Below are 20,359 nucleotides of genomic sequence, written 5' to 3' on the forward strand. Positions count from 1 at the left end.
GTTCGTGGCAACAAGAAACACAAATCGACAGGGGAACAACACCAGGCTAAATAATATATTCATCCTGATTTGAATTGACGAAAACATGGTCAGGCTTTTTCTGTGTGCACTTTGTATGTTCACCGTTTAAACTGCAGTTGAACTATTTAGCAGTGTGTCCTGTCCAATCTGAACTCCTTCTCTTTCTCTTTCACTTGCTCTATAAAAGCTCCAGCCTCCCGTCTACCTGAACAGGAAGCATTAAGAACAGTGATGGATGATCAGCAGCACTCTCTGCTGGCAACTGTGTGAATAAGTAGATGTGTATGAAGGTCATGCATGACTCCAGTGAAAGATAATGATGTATTTCAGAGCTTTGACTCTTAAAATTCATTCAGCTTGACTGTAATCCAAAAAGCTCTGAGCAAAGACATCCTTCAAACGTGTCACATTATGGAGTGTGCAGAGGCAGCGGGTAGTTTGCATACGTAAACCCCTGTTTTCCTGATAACAGGCTATGCTTCGGCATACCTTTGCCTCTCAGTAGCTTTCCTTCTCAGTCTGTCTCTACCTCTCATTTTTCTGTTTCTGTAACAAGTGTAAAAAATCCCTGCGCTTTAACCTCAACCTCACTCAATTTACATAAAAGCAGCAGCAGCAGCCCACTATCATTGTCACTTTTGCCTTCAAAACATACAAAGAGTGGCACTGTTTGTGCTGTAAATTTCCAGGAATGAATTCATTTGCATTGCTATCAGTGTTTATAATCAGTTCTTTTGCCTTTTCCGACGCAAAGACCTTTCAGTTAAGCAAAGTAGAGGAGGACAACATTTACGTCTGCGTGTGAAGAGACAACACGGGTAAACTAAAATCATTTAAGCATTATAACATGTTCAGTTTTGTAATGATATTTAATGCTTCATGTAGCCTCGTGTTAATTGAATTTGCTGTTCCTAATTTGCTTAAATGCTGTTTTTATTTTTTAGGCATTCATCTTGTTCAGTTCTTCAACTAAATAGTTCTAAAGCAAGTCTTGTCCAGTTATGAGGGAGCTATCCCTGCATCTTGTGCTCGGTCATCTCCTCATATGTAAGGGACAAACTTTGACTTTCTCATACATTTTTGTGCATATTCTCTGTCAGTGCATATTTCAATTCAGCGCGACATAATGCAGTCTGTATTCTGTTATTTCAGCTCACGTTGCCTCTACCTGCATTCCTGTCGAGTGCCTGCGATGTAACGTCACAGGAGAAGCTCTAGCAGGTGAAAAAACAAAGAGAATCACTCAGTCTTTTTATGGGCTACATCTGGAAATGTTATGTAGCGGCTAATCTACCTTGAACATTGTCTTCCAATAAATTGCAAGGCAAGATACGTTGGAAAAAAAATGTTCTCTGTGCTATTTTTTCCGTGTCCTTCCATCTGTTTTCTCTATAGATTCTTGCGGGCTCTGTCCAAACATCACTGACTGCATTAATGGTTTGTCCTCTCTTTCTTTTTATTTGTTTACTTCAAAACAAATTTCAGGAATTTCACATCCAGCCTAGTAAACGCAGTAACTGTCAGTTGGGTGTTGTAGGAGAATGGTGCGTTGCTGGAATTGTACTTTTAGGTTAGAATGCTGCCAGAAAATAATTATGCATTATTTTACCTAAGAAACAAATGGTGTAATACCTGGAGTGTGTCATGTGGTCTCTGTTTGAAATTAATTTCAGGCTGTGTTTGCTTTTTTTTTTGTTCAGAAACATTAACCAATGTTTCACAAAACTGCAGAAGAGGTACCTTTTAAAAATATCCTTGTTGTTGACAGTGGGCTGAAACACATTTGTTTAACCAACGCCATCACCGCTGCTTCCCTTATGTGTTTACTCTGCCCATCAGACTTTAAGGTGTTTATCAACGGCACTCAATCCGAAGCACAGGAGGGCGATGACATCACTCTAACCTGCCTCCATAACATTTCCGATATGAATGTGACGTATAAGTGGAACAAGGATGGGACCGAATTGAAAAACAAAAAAGGACAAAAGCTCTCTCGCAAAGTGCTTTCGAAAGATGCAGGCGAATACATCTGCTCTGTGCAGAGCCTGTGTGGCAATTACACGTCTTCACCACACGATGTCACTGTACACAGTACGTACACATCTCTATGCTGTTCTGACTATGGATTTGAAGTCATTAACCAAGGGCCTGAATGTGGTGCATTTTACAATTTCTAATAGGACAAAAAAAGAAAGCAGTAACATTTCTTGGATTTTAATATAAATAATGAAATGCTTAAACACTTCACCAACCCTTTATAGCACGTGTTGTGGCTGCCGGTCTGTGTTTTTGTGTGTGTAATTGTGTGTTCTTGTCCAGACAACAGCGTGATCCTCTTGGTGATCTGTGGTGTTGCAGCTTTGGCCTTGGTCTTGGTTCTGGGGCTTGCTATGAAGTTCAAGCTGGAAAAAGACAAAGGTAGGAGCTCAGTTTAGAGTGTTTGTGCTGGTTGACAACAAAAAGGGAAGGACAACAAATAAAGCACCTCTTGTTTCTCAAATATCTTCTTTATATATATATATATATGTATATTGTAGGTCTACGTTACCTCTTAGTGTATAAATAGCATATTTAAAATACCTCAAAGCATTCTGTTAAAGGCACGTGTTTGCTTTCATGAAACGATTTAGACGAGATGTTGGTACTACTGTGGTCTTATTTAATGGACTAATCTTTCAAGTGTAAGGCTGTAGTCAGCAGCCACTCAGCATAGTTTAGCACACAGGCTAGAAAAAGGTAAAACAGCTAATCTGGCTCTGTGCAAAGGTAAATCCACCTCCTCCACCAGCACTTCTAAAGCTCACTAACAATATATCATCATCTGTTTGTGTGGAGATGAGTCAATATTGCAAGTCTACGATTAGCAGCATGAAAAAAAATGTAAGGAATATTATTTTGGAAATCACTTATTTGCTTTTTTTGCCAAATGTCAAGCAAGAAGAGACAGCCTCATGTCTGTACATGAAACTGGAGCCAAAAGCCAGTTATTATATTAACTGTCACTGTGGTAAACTGTCATTGTTACACTTTGGATTAAACATAATGTGATAATTAAAGAACTTTAGAGGTTCTGGTCGGTGAATTCTGTTATCCTGGGAATGAGGCAGTTTTTGTGCTAAGCTAAGCTAACTGATTGCAAACTCCAGCAACATTTCCCCCTACAAACATGAGAGTGATAATGTTTTTTTGTTTGTTTTTTTGTGCAGCTAGACACAGAGAGAGGATGCAGCAGAGGGCACAGATTGGGCAGACTGGCGGTCCAACTCCATTCACACCAAGAGACTCCTGAATGAGACACACTCTGTCACATTTATATGTCATGAATACTGACCTTTTTTCATAATCCACTGTTGTAGTATTTAATACAGAAATAAAAACTCCCCAGTCTCTGTCTTTGAGCCTAAGCGTGTGTGATCAGATGTGGTTACAAGCCTGTGAGTGGGCCTTTTTTCACAGCAGGGTGAATTCATGATGTAACGCAGCAGTCATGTTAGCCTGTTCAGTTGAGAAAAAGAGCCTAGAAATGTTTTAATCCAGACGCAGGATAGCCGTGCTCGCACTAATCCTGCCGAATGCTCTACTCACAGGAGCGCACACTACACAGAGCAGCTTTACAGTGGCTGCCGTGTAATGGATATATGGGACGATAATGCTATCCACTCCTCTCCAAGAGGGGGATGTATGTGGGATTTGAGAGTTGACTTATGAACACAGAAATACTAAGTTCCCTGGTGCAACAACATGATATAATCCTTTCAAGTGTATGTGTTCGGCGCACGCATGCTGCTAGTGCTCACGCTGCCCCGAGTGTCTTTGTTTTTCTGCATTAACAGCATATTTTTCCTTCAACCATATGGCAGAAACTTCTTTTTTTTTTTTCTCTGTGTGTGTGAGTGGGTCAGGAAGGACTGTATTCTGTTTCCTCCTATGGCAGGTGGCTAAGGGATAATCCAGGTAAAGCCACTGCAAAGTGGAGATGGAGGGATGGACGGAGGAAGGAGGGGGAGGGAGAATGGGGTGGCCTTTGCATGGATGACTAGGGCTAATTCTGGCCTCCTAATCCCAGTCCCATCCACCCTCCCCCTCTTCCTGCTTGCTAACTCTACAGTGACACTGAGGAGCAATTGACGCCCAGGTAGATATTACAATCACATACACACATAGCACTTAACCCACTCAAGTTCATAGAGAAGGAGGCGAGAAAAGACCGAGGTAGCTGGTTCCATTTTCTGGATAGCTAACCTGGGTGACCTGGATAGCTAACACACCTGTGTGAGCTTCACTGGAGAATGTAGCTGCAGCCCTCCAGCCAAGCCACAGGAAACACACCAACATGGGAGAAGCTCAAAAGGTAGGTGACCTGATCTGGAGTAACGGGACTTATAAAACCAAATGTGAGCCTTCATTGATACAAAATCATTTCCCACAGGTGGTCATGACTCACACAGTGTGAATCATCAGACATTTTACAGTATTTCTGTATGTAGATGCAGCTCTCAGCCACAGGTGGATTATCTAAATTCCTTTGGTTGTGTTTATACAATATAGCAGCTATGATAATGCTCCTAAATGGGATCTCTGCGATGTGCAGTTAATCATGCAGACACGAGGATCTGTTGCATTATTTCAAATGTTTAAACCTACAGTACCTTTGCAGTCTTGCTGCTCTGTCTGGTTGTACAATCTCCCAGACTAATTAGTTAATTAATCAGGTCACTAATGTATGAATGGAGCTCTAAATGAAGCAGCAGATTCATTGTTACTGAATGTGAGTGTTAGTTGTAAAGTAGCTACCGGAGACGGGAGTGCAAGGTGGAGCGTCGCGGCCACACATATGTATGCTCAACACTGCCGTCTGCGAGGGGCGCTTTGACCTCGAGTCAGAACGAGGTCAGGAAGATTTTATTAGTTTTCAGTTGGAAATGGTATCTGTCTTTTCATTTACCTCATGATATTGGATGTTTCGAGAGTATGTCAGCGCAACATTACACCCTGGAGGAAAGTAAAGAAGATCATTTTCTTTTGCTCAATCATCTGGCTTTCCAATAATATAATGTCAGAACTGGATGACACTCTTGCCTGATTTAATCCGTAGAAGTCTTTTTTTTTTTTTTTTACCATTACTGTGAATTGTGCATGTTTTGTATTCTAAACCAAAAACAGGAGTTTTAAAAATCCAGCAACAAATGATACTTAAGACACATGAGATAAATGTAATCTACAAGTACTTAAAGGTGCTGCAGTCAGTCTTATGATCTGGATAACGCTGTTCTGTTTCCCTCACTGACCCTCCTGCCCGTCTGCAGGGCTTACTCTCTGTCATAGAGAAACTGAAGGGATCCACAGAGCAGGAGGTCAGGATAGTGCTACTGGGGTTGGACAACGCTGGCAAGACCACACTGCTGAAAAGCCTCGCCTCTGAGGACGTAAACACTATCACACCAACACAGGTGAGAGCGAGCTGTGTGTGCAGCAGGCCTGCACGGCATAATAAGAAACACTACGCGACACACTCGCAGATGATGTTTTTGTGTCTTTGTTTAATTGAATTCATCTCACCATGAACAGCTGAGCCACTACAACATAATTACCTGATGTTCTTTATTAAGTGTGTTTCAGATAAACAGGGTTACTCTGCCAGCAATATTCCATCAGAATTTTGTTAACAAACGAGTTACCATGCTTTCGACATTAAAGCAATTTGTCTGCTGGGTGCTTTTGACAAAAAAAAATACACTGTTTTATAATGATGGATTTATGTTGTTTGACTGAAGCTTATCAGAAGACAGTCTCTTTTTTTCATAATACTATAACCCAGAGGATTGGGTGTAATCTTGTAAGACCAGCTGGACCAACGCACACTCTCGCTCAAACTAATGGGATTCAGATGACCTTTGGTTTTCTGACACACTGTGAAATGAATTGATTGGCCTTATATGACACATGCTTTAACCACTCGTCAGTGAAATGATAATGCATGTCGCATCGCGCCATTATCCTGTTGAACAACCTTTCATCGGGAGATAAACCGCGGCCTTACATGACCCTGCTGATTTGCATGCTCTCAACACTTTTTCTGAGAAGATCCTGGCATTCTGGCGGCGTCCCATATTTTATCACCTCCCTCTGATGTAATTATCTAACCTCTAATATCATTATCTAATACCCTCGCATTGCTCTACCGCAACAAGACAAGACATCAACAGATGCACTTCCAGGTCCTGAGCAAGTGTGACACTTGATCAGACAGCAGACAGAGAGGATGTGGTGCAGTATGACATGCCAATGGTCGCCACAAAGATAAATCAGATTTGGCACATGAACACAAACACTTCACTTGATCCTTCCAGTCTTATCCTCAGATCTGTGCCTCAGCTGGCCCTCAGGATAAAGTTGTTATACAACTTAGCCAGCTGAAACAGAGAGGAGCTATGTTATGAAAAACGTCTGCGGATTAACACAGTGACCATGTCCTTATAAACGCGTAAACGCTCCTGCTGATACGTAACGAGTTTTCAACAGAGAGTAATCAAACAGTGATTAATTTAATACACAAGACCGTGTTCTAGTACACTGCCACTTAATGAATTGCCTCATAACCGTTTACAAGACTTTGCAGGTGTAGCGGAACAGTTTTAAATTGAAGGCGGTGATGTGTAGTACAGTGACTCCAGCTTTGTGTTTTCTTTCAGGGCTTCAACATAAAGAGTGTTGCCTCTCATGGCATGAAGCTCAACGTTTGGGACATTGGAGGACAGAGGAAGATCAGGCCCTTCTGGAAAAAGTACCTGGAAAACACAGACCTGTTGGTGAGTAGTTACATTTATTTAAAGTAATTTCAAATCTACATTTTTTTCTGACAATTAGCATAACAGAAAATACCTAAATTATGATACTTTTTACATACTAAATTGCTATATGTGTGGACAGTGTAGTACATGTAAGCACAGGTTAAGTGCTTAAATTGTATTTTAATGAAGGTAAAACTCTAATCTTATTGAAACAATGTGACAAAAGGTGTATTTTATTGTTATTTTACATTGAGTTTTGGGCACCTTCAGTGATTTCCAAGCAGATAGTCAAATGTGAAGGCAAAAAAGAAATCTTATCATCCATGAACTGTCTGTTTTCTTTTCAGTAAATGTGGATATGATGCTAGTAAACTGTGTTTGCTGTTTCAGATTTATGTCATTGACAGTGCAGATAAGAAGCGGTTTGAGGAGACGGGTCTGGTGAGCCTGCAGATGCATTCTGACAAAAACCAAAGCAAAATTAACAATATCACATATTTTCTTCACAAAAGTCGCTTACAAGTGGTTGCATGTGTACGTATGTGCAGGAGCTGTCTGAGCTGATCGATGAGGAGAATTTAAAGGGCGTTCCGGTGCTCATCTTTGCCAATAAGCAGGATCTGGCCACAGCATCACCGGCCAGCGAGATTGCCGAGGGACTGAATCTGCATACATACCGGGACCGCGAGTGGCAGATTCAGGCCTGCTCAGCTGTGTCAGGGGAGGGAGTACAGGTCAGAGCCAACTCTGATTTATTGATTTCTCCTTCAGAGGGAACCTAATTAGCCACATAAAAGTGCTCCCTATGCTCCTGCGGCACAATATTGCATTGAAAATCACTCTGAACTGTTTTAATGGAGACTTTATTCTCTCAATAATGTTTTTCACCTGCTTAGTTGGATGATCTTGACTGTTTTTCATCCTCAGACTGTCTGGACTCATGTATGAAAGTGATTTTTTTTTTTCATCAATAGGATGGCATGAACTGGATCTGCAACAACATTGTGAACAAGAAGAAGTGAACCAGCATCTCAAACACCACCGACCGGAGTCAAACCGAGGGGCAGCGTCAAATGAGGGATCACAAAAATATGTCCCGTCATTCAATATCTGCAAACCTCATCTTTGACAGATTCAGCTCCCCTCACAGATTTGAATGCTAATTTTGTTTTTACAATTTGTGTCATTTTTATGGATATTTTGCAAATGTAGCTAATAAAAATAAACATTTTAGCTACAATAAGTAAATTAGGAATTTATTAATTACTGTTCTGACCTAAAAAAAAAAACAAATTATGTTTTTGTTCCCATCTTCCCAAAGTTCCTTGTCTGGTGAATCTGTGTGCTTCCCTAAACACTCAGAAACCCAAGCTGAGTGTGTAGAAATGTAGGACTGTTGCGGTTTGTCAGTTACATAGAGACCAGTTTGGTGTGAGTGTAAAGTATGTGTTTTGGGAGTTTTTGACAATAAATTGATTAGTCATTTCTGCTATTTTGTTTGACTTGTTTTCAAATCAGCTGAAGCCATCAGTATTCAGATGATCTAAATATATGTACATACATGCACAAACAATAGGGGCAGCCGCATTACCGGTCAAATTACAGCTCTAAAACTGTCAGTGACAGACAGAAAACACACAAATGCGACCGTAAGAAAAATCACTGAGTGACAAGAGGAACAATAACAAGCTGATCGGCTCCTGCTCAGCTGTCATCTTGCTTTATTTCCACAACATGATGACAAGCTCTTACATTGTACAGTGAGAAAGAGACTAATTGAAAAGCAAGAGTTGGAGAGAAGAGAGTTTACAATTACGCACTCACATTGCATGGCAAAACAAGATATCAGATCTTCAAGGCGCAGCAGAACAAACAGTGCAGGAAATTACACGCAGAGAGGCTGACTAATTTTCAGCAGGGACACTTTTTCTCAAATGTTTTATATGTTAATTCTGGGGCTGTTACATGGTATGCAGCCTCTCTTGCAGCAATGTGTCTGTTTGTCAGGATCGCTTTTCACAGAGGTAGTTGGTCATATGACACACCTCACATCCAGCTGTGAGCGCTGCGTGTTCTTCCGGCAGAAATGCAAATAGTCTGCTTTGTGTGAGAAAGTTTGAGTAAAATCCTTCTTGGTTTTCTTTGTTTTGGGCTCCGCAGAAGGATGGTTCAGATCATTGGTTTTAGAGTCACTTCATTCCTCCAGGGAGGACAGCAGTCAGAGACCCTCCAGGCTTGAGGGCCCACACACCCTTGTGGTCATTCTTCACATATTTGTCCTTTAGACTGACCTTGGTGTAGACTAAGCCCTCCATTCAGCCATTTTGGCTCTGCTTAACTGCAGTTGGATTTAATGGATCCTTTGTTTCTATTGTCTGGAGCTGTAATTAACCATCTGAAAGCACTCTAAAATCACATCAGCTGGCAGGCTTTGTTCTGAGTCCTCCTCTACATGAAATTATGCAAATGAATATTTTTGCTATTTTTTATTTTTTTGTCTGGTATTTATGAGTTGTTCTTGGGGAGTGGTGAGGGGGGGAAACTGCCATTTAGTTTGCTTGGAAAGTGTTAACAAAATTACCGATTATTGGTTGAATAATTTAGTCATCTCCATGGCGACTAAAATTTGGAGCAAGTCCTAAAACATTTTTAGGCTTCTTTTGAGGGAGCACAGCAGGAGGTGTGGGGCCAATTAGAATTTGTACTAAAGGATCATTATGGCAGTTTGAAAGAGACCAGACGGCACAGGAGCTGGGAGGACGGGGAGATGAGTTAGCACTTTGTAATGGGCTGTTCAGTGCTGCTTCTTTTACCAACAGGGGGCAGTATTAGAGGGTCTGATCAATCTCAGGGCCGAAGAGGAGCCTCTGCTATTTCCAAACAAGCGATATGACACAATATAATTTCACGTCTTTCTTGTTGTTGCATTCTAAAGCTCAAATTGGGAGGGTGGTTTTATTTTTGCCTGCAAACACAAATAAATTAAAGATTGAAATCATTTTAATTAGGTGATTACTCTTCATTTTGAACTCATTTTGCTCCATTTGTTTAAAAATGTCCAAACATCTCCATCTGTTGACTATAAAACACATTATTAATCTTGAGGTGATATGATGTCACTCCCGTGCGAGTGTCCCCTCAGCGAGTGTTGCCATGGCAACCCTCCCTGTTACCAGTGGTCCACCAGCCACCTTTCCTCTTCAGTCCAGCGCGCTCTCTCCCTCTCTCTCTCCTTCTCTCTCTTTCTCTTGTCCTCCATTTCTCTCATTTTCCAAGGCTGTGTTTACCAACAGAAGCCCTGCACAGAGTCCTGCACACAGACAGACAGAAAAACAACACTGCAACTACACATCACAGGTAGGAACAAGAGACGAATCTGCGTTTGGTTGTCTGAGGGAAAGATAATTAACCTGCTGCTTTTTATTATACTGGGTGGAATTGTGTTGCTAAAATTAATAATGCCAGACTTTATCTGCCATGCTAAGCTTTGCCCCAAATTTCATAATGTTAAGCTTGTGTTATTCTGTTGTTTTCAACTGATTGGTTTATTGTTACACGTGACTGTCTTGCTTTAATTAGATATTACTACTGTATCTTACTAATGCAAGTGTTCATCTCTACATGTGGTAAAGAAAATTACAAAAAATGTTTTCTTCTTAAAGCTGCAACTAAATCTCCAGAGCACATCCTCCCATCATGCCAGAGGTCATCCACCTGACTTCCATGCAGCCCCAGTTGTCCACAGCGACTCCTCTGCTGCCCCGTTTCACTGCTAGCCTCCTGACCACCACCACACTTCTCCCACAAGAGAAGTTGCACATGGAAGTGCACACCATCCTGATTGTGGCCATTTTTTGTGCGGTCTGCTTTCTGCTCCTGCTGGCCTTTTTCTATGCCTTCTGCTTCCACTGCTCCATCAATTCATCACTCAAAGACTCCCAAACAACCAACGGATGCAGCCTAGATCGCGAGGACGCCACCTACAAGTGCAGTTCATCTGATAACCTCTCTGTAGGGAACATTGTCTGACCGGGATGCTGGACCAGGATTAACTGATATCTTGTTATGCTTTAACTCCCATATTCATTTGATATTCATTTTTACCTGCAGCAACAAGTAAACTAGGCAATCACATAAAATACAGCTATGATGTATTTCTAAGCTCAAATGCAATGACATATGGAACTGTGTTTAATAAAAGCATGTAAAATATGTGAACATACAGATGTGCGTCTCAATGCCAATGCTTATGAGTGAAAAGTAAAACAATAACAAATGGATCGACACATTGCTCAGCAGACGTCTCACTTTATTTTCACTGAGCAGACAGGCAATTTCATCGTGCCATGGCTGTGTGTTTGACTGATACAGAACAATAAGCTGATACATGCAGGATGAAAGACGGAGAGGGAGGAGACGGAGGAGCGATTTATTCACAGGACGAAGCAAGATGTCACATCCACAAGGTGCAGCAGAACATCGAAAACACTGAGCTCGTGCCACATGGCAGCACACACTTATTATTACTGAAGTATATTACACAATAGGTGCACTGCAAAGTTTCAGTTTGCGTTGCGGTGACTAGTATGAGGAATGAAATGGAGAAGTGCCTGCTCACTCCTAAAGCCAATAGAGATTTGAAGGAGCTGTTGGTGTAAAATTACACAAATGGCTGCAGCTGATTTTTTTATTGTCAAAGCAAAATAAGCACTGATGATTTTGATGTAAAATCTAACAGCACACAGGGTCACTCAGAATTCCAAGGATTAGATTCTAGTCAGTATACAAACATGTCATCTGATATTGCCTCGGCATCAACACAACAACTGCTTCAAAAAGCTGAAATAACAGCTAAAACCTGCATTTCTATCTGCCATCTGGCCTATGATTCAGCGCTTTGAGCTAGCTGTACAAAAAGCGCTTCAGAAGGAGTAATACACAAGAATTACTGGCATCAGCATCAGATAGCGTCAGCTTTAAAGACACAGCGGTTCACGACACGGAGCACATGGCACTTTTGGAGCAGCGGGAGTCACAGGAGCTGTCACGGGACTCCATCATGGAGTCTCTGCCGTCAGACTCAGGTGAGTCCAGTTCAAGGTGAGAGTCCTCGAGCTCGTCCTGCAGAGCATCCTTAAAGTGGGACTGGGAAAAGAACAAGAAATGTATCACATAAATAACAATCAATATCAATCATATTGACTTGTATGGATGAAAAGAAAACGATTTAGAAGGAGTTATATTCAGAGTCATTAAAAGTCTATCATTCTAGAAATCACATATTCGCTCTCACCTTATGAACAGACATCTCTTCCACCCGGCACTCCTCTATTGACTCCTCCAGAGAATGGCCTGAAATCTCCATTTTGATACGATGAGAGCGAATAGACTTGACATCATCCTCATCCTCCCCTGCTACCAGCGGGAAAACCTGAGGGCAGAGACAGACGGAGTCATAGAGATGATGATGATGGTGAAAATGAAGCAAATGAGAGTCTGCAGCATTGAAGCGTGTCTCAGCTGAACCTTTACCAGTCCCTCCTCGTCCCCTGTGGCCTCAGGGCCTGAGATGGTGGCCTTGCTGATGGCCTTACTGATGGTCTGGGTCTCAAACTGAGGACACGCTGCCTGAGCATTCCCATCCTTGTCCCTTTTTCCCTTCAGCCAGTATGTCTCAATTTCAACGTTCCCCTAAAAATGGAATGAAGGGAAGAAAAAAAAAAAGCCGAAGAGAGATTTAGGTTTTTTTACATAAAGATGCCTGACACATGCACAAAAACTCAAAGATATACGCTCAGAGGCACAATCTCTGTTATGGAAGTAAAATGGCAGGTGCCAGATTTTCAATTCCCTGATGAAAAATGATTCACTCTCTCTTTCTTGAGATTGGCACCTGTAATCAGTTGCCTCAGAAACCTTCGGGAGTCACTTTGCTGGTATTATCACAGAATGTACAGCCTCAAAGTCGAGCCCCACGATAAAATGGCAAATCAACAAGCAAGCTGCGATTACCAGCTGTGAATACTAAGTGCGCCGACTCCCCAGAGCCAAAACATTGTGAGTTATTATTATTTTATATATTTTTGAGGTTCTGAAATGTGCACCCTGTCTGATTGCTGATACACAAACCTTCCATTAGAGCAAATTAGAGCTTCAGCCTTTGGCCCTTATTTGCAGATAACATGTATTTAGTCTGGAGAGGAGACGTGCATTTAATACTTTTTTAAAGCATCATAACTATTTATTATTGTTTTGTTTTTTTTTATCACATGTTAGTGTGTGTTCATTTGCGTGTGCTTTAAATAAAACGCATTAAGTCCTTTGAGTTAAATTGAATTGAACTGATTTGAACTTTGTGTTACACATGTTGTTGTATGGCAATTGCTAATTAGTTGCACGCAGTCGTAGCGGTTGATTGCATGCTGTGAATGAGGAAGGTGCAGTTGCTACGGTAACAGCTTTGACCCTTGACCTTGATTGTAATAATGCCCCTCCGTTCGAAAATGAAGTGACTTCCTTTCAGGTGCTCGTAGGTGGCGCTGCTGAGCTGAATGTGCATCTCCTGATTGGGACAGAGAGCGAGCAGTCACGACAAAATCACAGACAACTAATACTTGCTAAGTATATACAGACATTTGTATATGTAGAGAAAGAGACGTTGTTTTTTCAGTTTTTGAGAGACATGATCGGTCTTTCACCCACCTTCCCGTTGCTCTCCATGGCAGAGGCAGTGTGGACAGTGTCGCCGTGCAGACCATAACGTGGCATCTTGTGTCCCACCACACCTGCCACGACCATCCCAGAGTGTATCCCTGCAAGCACAGCAGTCGATCAGTTCAGTCACCCTGACATATACACACTGACAGCTCCGTGCACCGCCTACCCACCAACACGAATCTGGATGTTGTTGCCGTTGGAGGGGTCTTTGAGGTGATCTATGGAGCGCACCATGTCTAAGGCCATGTCGCAGATGTTGTGAGCGTGATACTTAGTCTTCTCCGGAGCTCCCGCAACCACCATGTATGCATCTCCAATGGTCTCAACCTGGACAAAAAAAAAACAACACACACACACACACACACACAGGGACAGCAGTTCTTACCTGGGAGCACTTGTGTGGGAAAAGTGTAACACGTAAAGAAAAAAAAAAAAACAACACAAACCTTGAAGACGCGGTGCTTCTCACTGAGCGTGTCAAACAGCGTGTACATGGTGTTGAGCATGGAGACCACCTGCATCGGAGTGATGTGGCTGCAAATGCGAGTAAATCCCACGACGTCGCTGAAGAGAATGGTCACATCTGGGAACACCTGGGAGGAAAGGCATTAAAAGAGCAGGTGAGGCGACGGGTTGATGTATTGCACACACATACAGAGGTGAGGGAGGCAGTACATGCTCTTATTAAAAAGCAAAAAGTCTCCTGTAGTATGAATATGAAAGATTTATAAGGGTGGTGTCTGTTTAGGTTGCTTTTTGCAGTTGGAAGAAAAAAGAAACTTACTCCCTGGTAGATGCTAGATTAAATCTTTAATTACACATCTGTGCCATTTTTTAAGGTGCCTCAGTACAGGCATGTGAGTTGAAGTAAGCACAGAGCACCAGGCACAAAGGTCTCGTGGTATTCTTTACTCTCCAGCGCAGCTACAGTATATCACACTGTTATGACAGCTACCCTCTGTACTCCCTTCTCCACCATAGATGTACCTTGTCTTTGATCTCACTTTCCGCTAGACTTAATTAGGGCCAATTAAAGTGAACCATAAAAGGGAAGATTCAGTTCCTTAATAATATCGGTAAGGAAATCTCAGTCTAGTGAAAGGAAACATGAGAAGATAATATGAGAGGTGTACGGATATTATATAATCATTTGCATTTTTCTGTGTTTTCAGAGAAATTTATCTATTGATGCAGAGAAAAAAAGTCTTCTCTCCTGCCTCTGATTCCTGCATGTTGTAGAAGAATAGTATAATTCTCTATCAGTACAAAAACAGCTTAGCTTCGTGCAAAGACTAGAAAAAGGGCCTAAGAAAAGCAATATGTGTTTATATCAGACTATTTACAATCCTGACCTCACAAGTGTTTACAGCTGGCTCTCCTTTGCGCAGCCTTTTAGCAACCGGCTTGGGAATCATCCTGTACAGGAGGTCGTCTGTCTTCTTCATCTCGTAGTCCAACATCTTCATGCTCTCTTCCAGCTTACTGGACTTCTTCTGCTCCTGCGCTCCCGGGGAAGAGGGAGGAAAACAGAAAAAAAAATATTGTTTAGTTTGTATCTCGGCTCTGCAGACTGTGATCTGGGACTGCTTGACTGAAAGAAGAGCCTCAGAGCAACTTTGCATAATGCAGAGTGACAAGTGGGTTGATCACACATATAAAATGTAGCGGCACTTTGGCACAAGGAACCTGTATGAGAGCTCTCTTCAGCTCCTCCGACTGCTGCGTGCCCGCCAGCACCAGGTCTCTGCTGGAGTCGTGCATGCTCAGGTCGTTAATGTACAGGCCGGTCTTAAACATTGCGCTCAGACTCTCCATCCTGCAGTTAGAAAGGAGAAGAGGGAGGAAGGAGAGAACAATGGTTATATTAAATAATATGCACTGAAACAGCTCCAGAATCCATTACATTATAATAGCATTACCTATAAAAACTGTAGGATGAAGAGACGGGAATCATGGGAAACATTATTTTTAGTTTCCTGCGATATCAATAATGTAAGCAGTGGGGTGTGGCGTTTAACATTTCAGAAGCTTTGTCAATACAGGCATAAGGGCATTTTGCTTGCAAAACAAAATGTTTCAGAAGAGGAGGGAGATGTTTTGGTAATGTACTCTGTGGAAAACACTCTCAGTTGCAAATGGGTTCCCATTAGGCTCACAAGAGCTGCACTGTCTGATTACAAGCTAATTAGCAGCTCATTTCATGCATGGTAAGTGCTGTTAGAATGGGCCCCTGATTTGATTCACTGCCCAGGCTTTTATTTCCAGCTTCGTAATTCAGTTTAGCTCTTGCTGCTTTTTAGAATGTTTTACTTTTCAGCTGCAGTCTTTTAATAAAGGTCTGTATCGATGTGTGTGTGTGTGTGTGTGTGTGTGTGTGTGTGTGTGCGTGTGTGTGTGTGTGTGTGGGCCTTACACAGGGGTTCCCAGGAAGATGATGGACTCCCACTCTGGCATGTATCTCATTTGTCCTTTCAGCTTGAGGCAGCGGCTCCCATCACCCCAGCTCTCCATTGCATTAGCGCTGTTACCGTCTAAAAGGGGACCAGTCAAATGCCAAGAAGACAAACATCCAGAGGTGTTTTTTAGATTAGACTTCGGCAGCAGATAATAACTGCAACGTATTACCAATTTCATCCTAATGGATTTAACATTTTAAAAGAATTGTTTGACATTTTGGGAAATGCAGTACATCATCTTCTTTCTGACAGTTGGATGAATAAATAAGTACCACTCTCATGTCTGTACAGTATGTTTAGATGAAGCTGTAGTGAATAGCTTAGATTAGGAAGTAGAAACAGCGGGAGTTTGGTTTTGTCTTAATGTAACAATGATTCATGTTGCACAGCAGGTTTTGTTCTGCACTTTTTCTTGGATGGCGGAAACTCAATACTGGCTCCAGCCTAACAACAATCCCTTTAGAGTGAGGTTGTTTTGTATTTTAACATTACTGTGCACTCATTCTCGGCCTAACTACTTCAGGGTCTCTTTGCTTGGCTCCTGCTACACGTCTGTGGAAAACAGGAAGGTCAAAACCTTTGTAATCATCTCCAATGATGGACTGGAAAGCCATGAGCTCCACATCTACGTCTGCAGAGCGATTGGCATTTTCATAGTCAGAATCTGTGAGGAAACAGGGCGAACAATCAGTCACAAACATTCGTATTTACATCCTTCACTCAGCTGAAGGTGACTAAAACATCAAACAGTTGAATTTCTGAGAAAGGCTGATTCTCTCGCACAGGAACAGACATCCATTTTGTTTTTGTTTTTTTTCAATGAAGTTTAAATTCACTGCGTCTTTTGTGTCATATAAGAACACAAGGAGGCAATTCGTTTCCAATCAGACACACACCCCTGCGAGTGTTTACACGGCTTCCGCTCTTACTCTGGACTCGGTTGTGAAGGTTCCTCTCTCTCTTCACAGGCTCCTTGGACATGATTTCGAACAGGTTGTTGGGGTGTGAGATGATCTGTGTACAGATTGCTAAATCAGCATTTTCCTCTTTCATTATCACCCTGCTTACAGTTGATATTTTAAAGATGCATGTAGTGTAATAATGCACTGGAATCGGTCGGAAAACGTAAAATAACTTCTGTCTGAAATGTCCCACCATGTTCCAGGTGAACTCCACCAGAGGGCGAGCCAGCAAAAAGGCATCATTGATCTTCTTTCCATCCAAATCAGGGAAGACTGTAGCGAGGCCCGAGCCCACGTTGTGCACCACCATGTCCTGAAGAATTTAAATAATCAGGGAGTGTGACTTCATTTCATTCCTCAACTGCCCTCGGCAACAGAAGGACGATAAATCAAAATAATTACCTGTCTGAAGACGATGTTAAAGGGGAAGACCTCAAAGAAGAAGTCGGAGGTAATGGGCAAAATCTCCTGCTCCTCCTCGTCCTCTTTCATGATGTAGCGGTAGGCTGAGTTGTCAAAGTTCAGCCTGTGAAGCCACACAGATGAAAACTTTTTGAAAAACTTCAAAGTTAATTGTTTGAAGAATTGTACAGAGCTTCGCTGGAGGAAAAGTCAATAAAAGATCCTCCTCTTTTGTCAGGGAGCACAAGCGAAAAGGGCTGGTTTAGTTTTTATATGTTGTATCTCAATCTATTGTAATTACTGAAGTTAAATAACTTTAGTAAATGTATCAAGTCACATTAAAGGAAAAGACTCAGGTAAAGAGTATCACTGGAGTAAATGTCGCAAGTTACTTTCCACAATTTATTCGTTAAAAAAAAGGCTTTGTGTGTCTTTCACTTACCTCATGGTGACATGGGAGTAGTCTCCGACCATCTGCTCAGACAGCACCTCCACATGGATGTCAGTGTCGTAGAACTGCTTCCCCATCTGCCTCAGCTGACCCATGGCATAGTGCAGGTAGCCTTTACGTTTACTCCTGCAGGTCACAGAGGAAGAAAATTGAATGTCTTTCTAAAGAGATTAATTGCACAGCTTTTCCCTCTGCTGTCCTAGTCCCTCTTTCAACTTTTACGTCCGATAATAGCCCCTCAATCTTCACCCTCTGACCAATTCAGAGGGTATAGTCACTGAACGCCCAGCCGCAGACCTGTAATGGAGGGTGACTCCGGTGGCAGATTCCTCCTGGCAGAAGAAGGTTGGGGGCTGCACCTTGGGGTAGCTGAAGCGCAGGTATTCATGGAGGTTGTCAAGGCCGTTGACGAAGTCACGGACATGCCGGCCCAGCACCTGCAGGCAGAGGCACGAAGAGACACATCAAGTCTACTCTGTTTGACTGGAGGGAAATCAATGTGTGTGAGTTTTTCTTTTTACAAACACGTCAATTTAAATGTCGTGAATTGTAGGATATTACCCTTTTATTTCATTGGGGTTATTGCATCGTGTGTGTGGAGACAAACAGATTAAAAAGCTTTTTCTTTACCGTTCTTTTTAGAGTCAATCTCTTGTGAGTCCTCCAACTTTGTGAAAATAAATAGAGTAGTTTTGTTTTATTTGGGGGTTTTTTCCCCCCCTTTATTGATCCCACAGGGAAAAATTGTCTTTTTGTCTTTTTTCCACCTTGTTAGGAAGCTGGGTCAGAGCACAGGGTCAGCCCTTAACCCCGTCAGCCCCTGGAGTAGACAGGGTTAAGGGCTTTGCTCAAGGGCATGACAGTTGCAGCTTGGCATTACTGGAGCTATTATAATTAGAATCCTCCTTTAAAGAAATGTCATATATTTATTTATATATAAATGAATCCATGACGTAGGATTACTGAGAGCACAATGATGCTCACATTTATAATTTATAATTTATCAGAACTGTGACAAAACATTTAAACTATTCCTTTAATGTCTTGAAAGACTGAATCCACAAAATCGAGCAGAGCAGTGCATCGAAGTGCAACTACAGCATGAACTCTTTCAAACACGGAGCCCCAGATGACAGATTCCCTCAACATCTACTGACAAAACCCACTGCAAGACACACTATTCACAGAAGTAAATACATAGTTCATGGCATATTTAATACTTATATCTATCTGTCAAAAAACAACACAGTTCTGACACTTTTGATTCTGCAGTCTTTTCCCACCTTGAGGATCCTGTCATAGCCATATTTCCCCACAAAGCCCAGGAAGTAGACGCCCCAGGAATTCATGAGCTCATTGTAGGGCGTTCCTGTCACTCCGCTGGCTGCCTTTGCAATCCGGGGAATCACGCTCTCACTATACACCTGCAGATGCAAGCGTTATCACTTAGAAAACACAGACTTTTTGACATCAGAACAATGAAGTCTCAGACAAAAGCAACAGACTTGACAGATAAAAGTGCAAAGTACACCACGCTACAGACCTCACAAGCATTATTATTCCACGCATAGACATGCAATATTATGTCATATTGTAGACACTGTACCTGGTGGGTGACAAAAGAGTGCAGTCTGACATCTGCTCTCTCTCTGACAAGCTTCCACACATCATCTCCGTACGACTCCTTGATGAAGTCATGAAGACTCTCACACAGCAGCCCATACATTATTTCTCTCTGGATTGAAGCTCAAACTGAGCACTGTCAAGGCGGCTCCCCAGCTGATTGACTTCCAACAGTCCTCCCAAAGGCACCTGCGAGCGATAAGAAAAGTTCAGAATGATGACTTTTTCAGTGCTGCAAGCTGAATTTTAATGCATTTAGCTTTCAGCGCGAAGCTATAAAAAGATATGTACTTAATATTGCTGCTTTTGCTGTCTCCTGCTCTCAGCCCTGCCAATAAGGTTTCATCAGAAGGCCAACAGGGCAAACCGTTTTAAAGGTGCCCTAATTACACAACCCCTTGAGCATGAATGGGCCCCTATTGTTCTTGTGTCAGCTGTCAGTGCCTGGTGGCTGTGCACCTTCTCTATGTGACACGAACACGCTGCGGAAGAAACCTCTCAAACACAGATGACACCAATCATGAGAAATTGCTCCGTTTTCATCTTGTTACCGTCTTGTCGGCCGTTTTGGGGGGGAAATGTGTTTTCAAACCGCTGATGTACGAGTAGGCACTTGTTATAATTACCTATTGTGTAATAAATTGTCATGAGAAATAGGTTTAAACAGGTGATAGATTTATTCTAATCGCTACGGCAGAGCCACATAAAAGCCTTGAAAGAGGAATACAAGCGGCTCTGGGGTCTGTGTATAAAGCTAAATTGCTTTTTTCTACTAAACAAACACTCCTAAATAAACCTTTAATGGGCAGCAACTCTTCAACTTCTGTTGTGTGTCTGTAGATAATTTTCTGTGACTCAGGATGACTTCACATTTTCTTTCAGAGGCCAGGAGGCTTCCCACTGGGAGATAGTGGTATTGTGGAGCAGGGCAGGTGC

General features: G+C 42.1%; 3 protein-coding genes across 4 annotated transcripts; 2 read left to right on the forward strand and 1 right to left on the reverse strand.

Annotated features, from left to right (window-relative positions):
• Positions 1-761: 761 nt before the first annotated feature.
• On the forward strand, positions 762-3,414 carry LOC103354383 (uncharacterized). Of its 2 annotated transcripts, XM_008277724.1 has the most exons (8): positions 762-839; positions 966-1,068; positions 1,174-1,242; positions 1,417-1,458; positions 1,722-1,757; positions 1,861-2,112; positions 2,341-2,439; positions 3,228-3,414. In XM_008277724.1, exons 2-8 carry the CDS (start codon positions 1,023-1,025, stop codon positions 3,308-3,310), a joined length of 627 nt encoding a protein of 208 aa, XP_008275946.1. In that variant the 5' UTR covers positions 762-839; positions 966-1,022; the 3' UTR covers positions 3,311-3,414. The 2 variants fall into 2 exon arrangements, with proteins under 2 accessions (XP_008275946.1, XP_008275947.1); XM_008277725.1 differs by lacking the exon at positions 1,722-1,757.
• A 940-nt stretch (positions 3,415-4,354) lies between these two features.
• Positions 4,355-7,854, forward strand: LOC103354384 (ADP-ribosylation factor-like protein 3). The gene is made up of 6 exons (XM_008277727.1): positions 4,355-4,372; positions 5,328-5,471; positions 6,714-6,830; positions 7,203-7,253; positions 7,361-7,546; positions 7,787-7,854. Exons 1-6 carry the CDS (start codon positions 4,355-4,357, stop codon positions 7,832-7,834), a joined length of 564 nt encoding a protein of 187 aa, XP_008275949.1. The 3' UTR covers positions 7,835-7,854.
• Positions 7,855-11,804: 3,950 nt separating this feature from the next.
• On the reverse strand, positions 11,805-19,526 carry LOC103354395 (soluble guanylate cyclase 88E-like). The gene is made up of 18 exons (XM_008277742.1): positions 19,407-19,526; positions 19,084-19,224; positions 18,098-18,237; positions 17,792-17,926; positions 17,350-17,473; positions 17,141-17,260; positions 16,915-16,999; positions 16,563-16,649; positions 15,943-16,060; positions 15,216-15,345; positions 14,882-15,028; positions 13,976-14,122; positions 13,700-13,856; positions 13,515-13,624; positions 13,285-13,374; positions 12,345-12,503; positions 12,106-12,243; positions 11,805-11,957 (listed from the first exon to the last, which is right to left on the reverse strand). Exons 1-18 carry the CDS (start codon positions 19,524-19,526, stop codon positions 11,805-11,807), a joined length of 2,301 nt encoding a protein of 766 aa, XP_008275964.1.
• Positions 19,527-20,359: the final 833 nt, after the last annotated feature.

Source organism: Stegastes partitus, unplaced genomic scaffold (assembly GCF_000690725.1).
Source record: "Stegastes partitus isolate 25-593 unplaced genomic scaffold, Stegastes_partitus-1.0.2 Scaffold106, whole genome shotgun sequence".
NCBI classification, from domain to species: Eukaryota; Metazoa; Chordata; class Actinopteri; family Pomacentridae; genus Stegastes; species Stegastes partitus.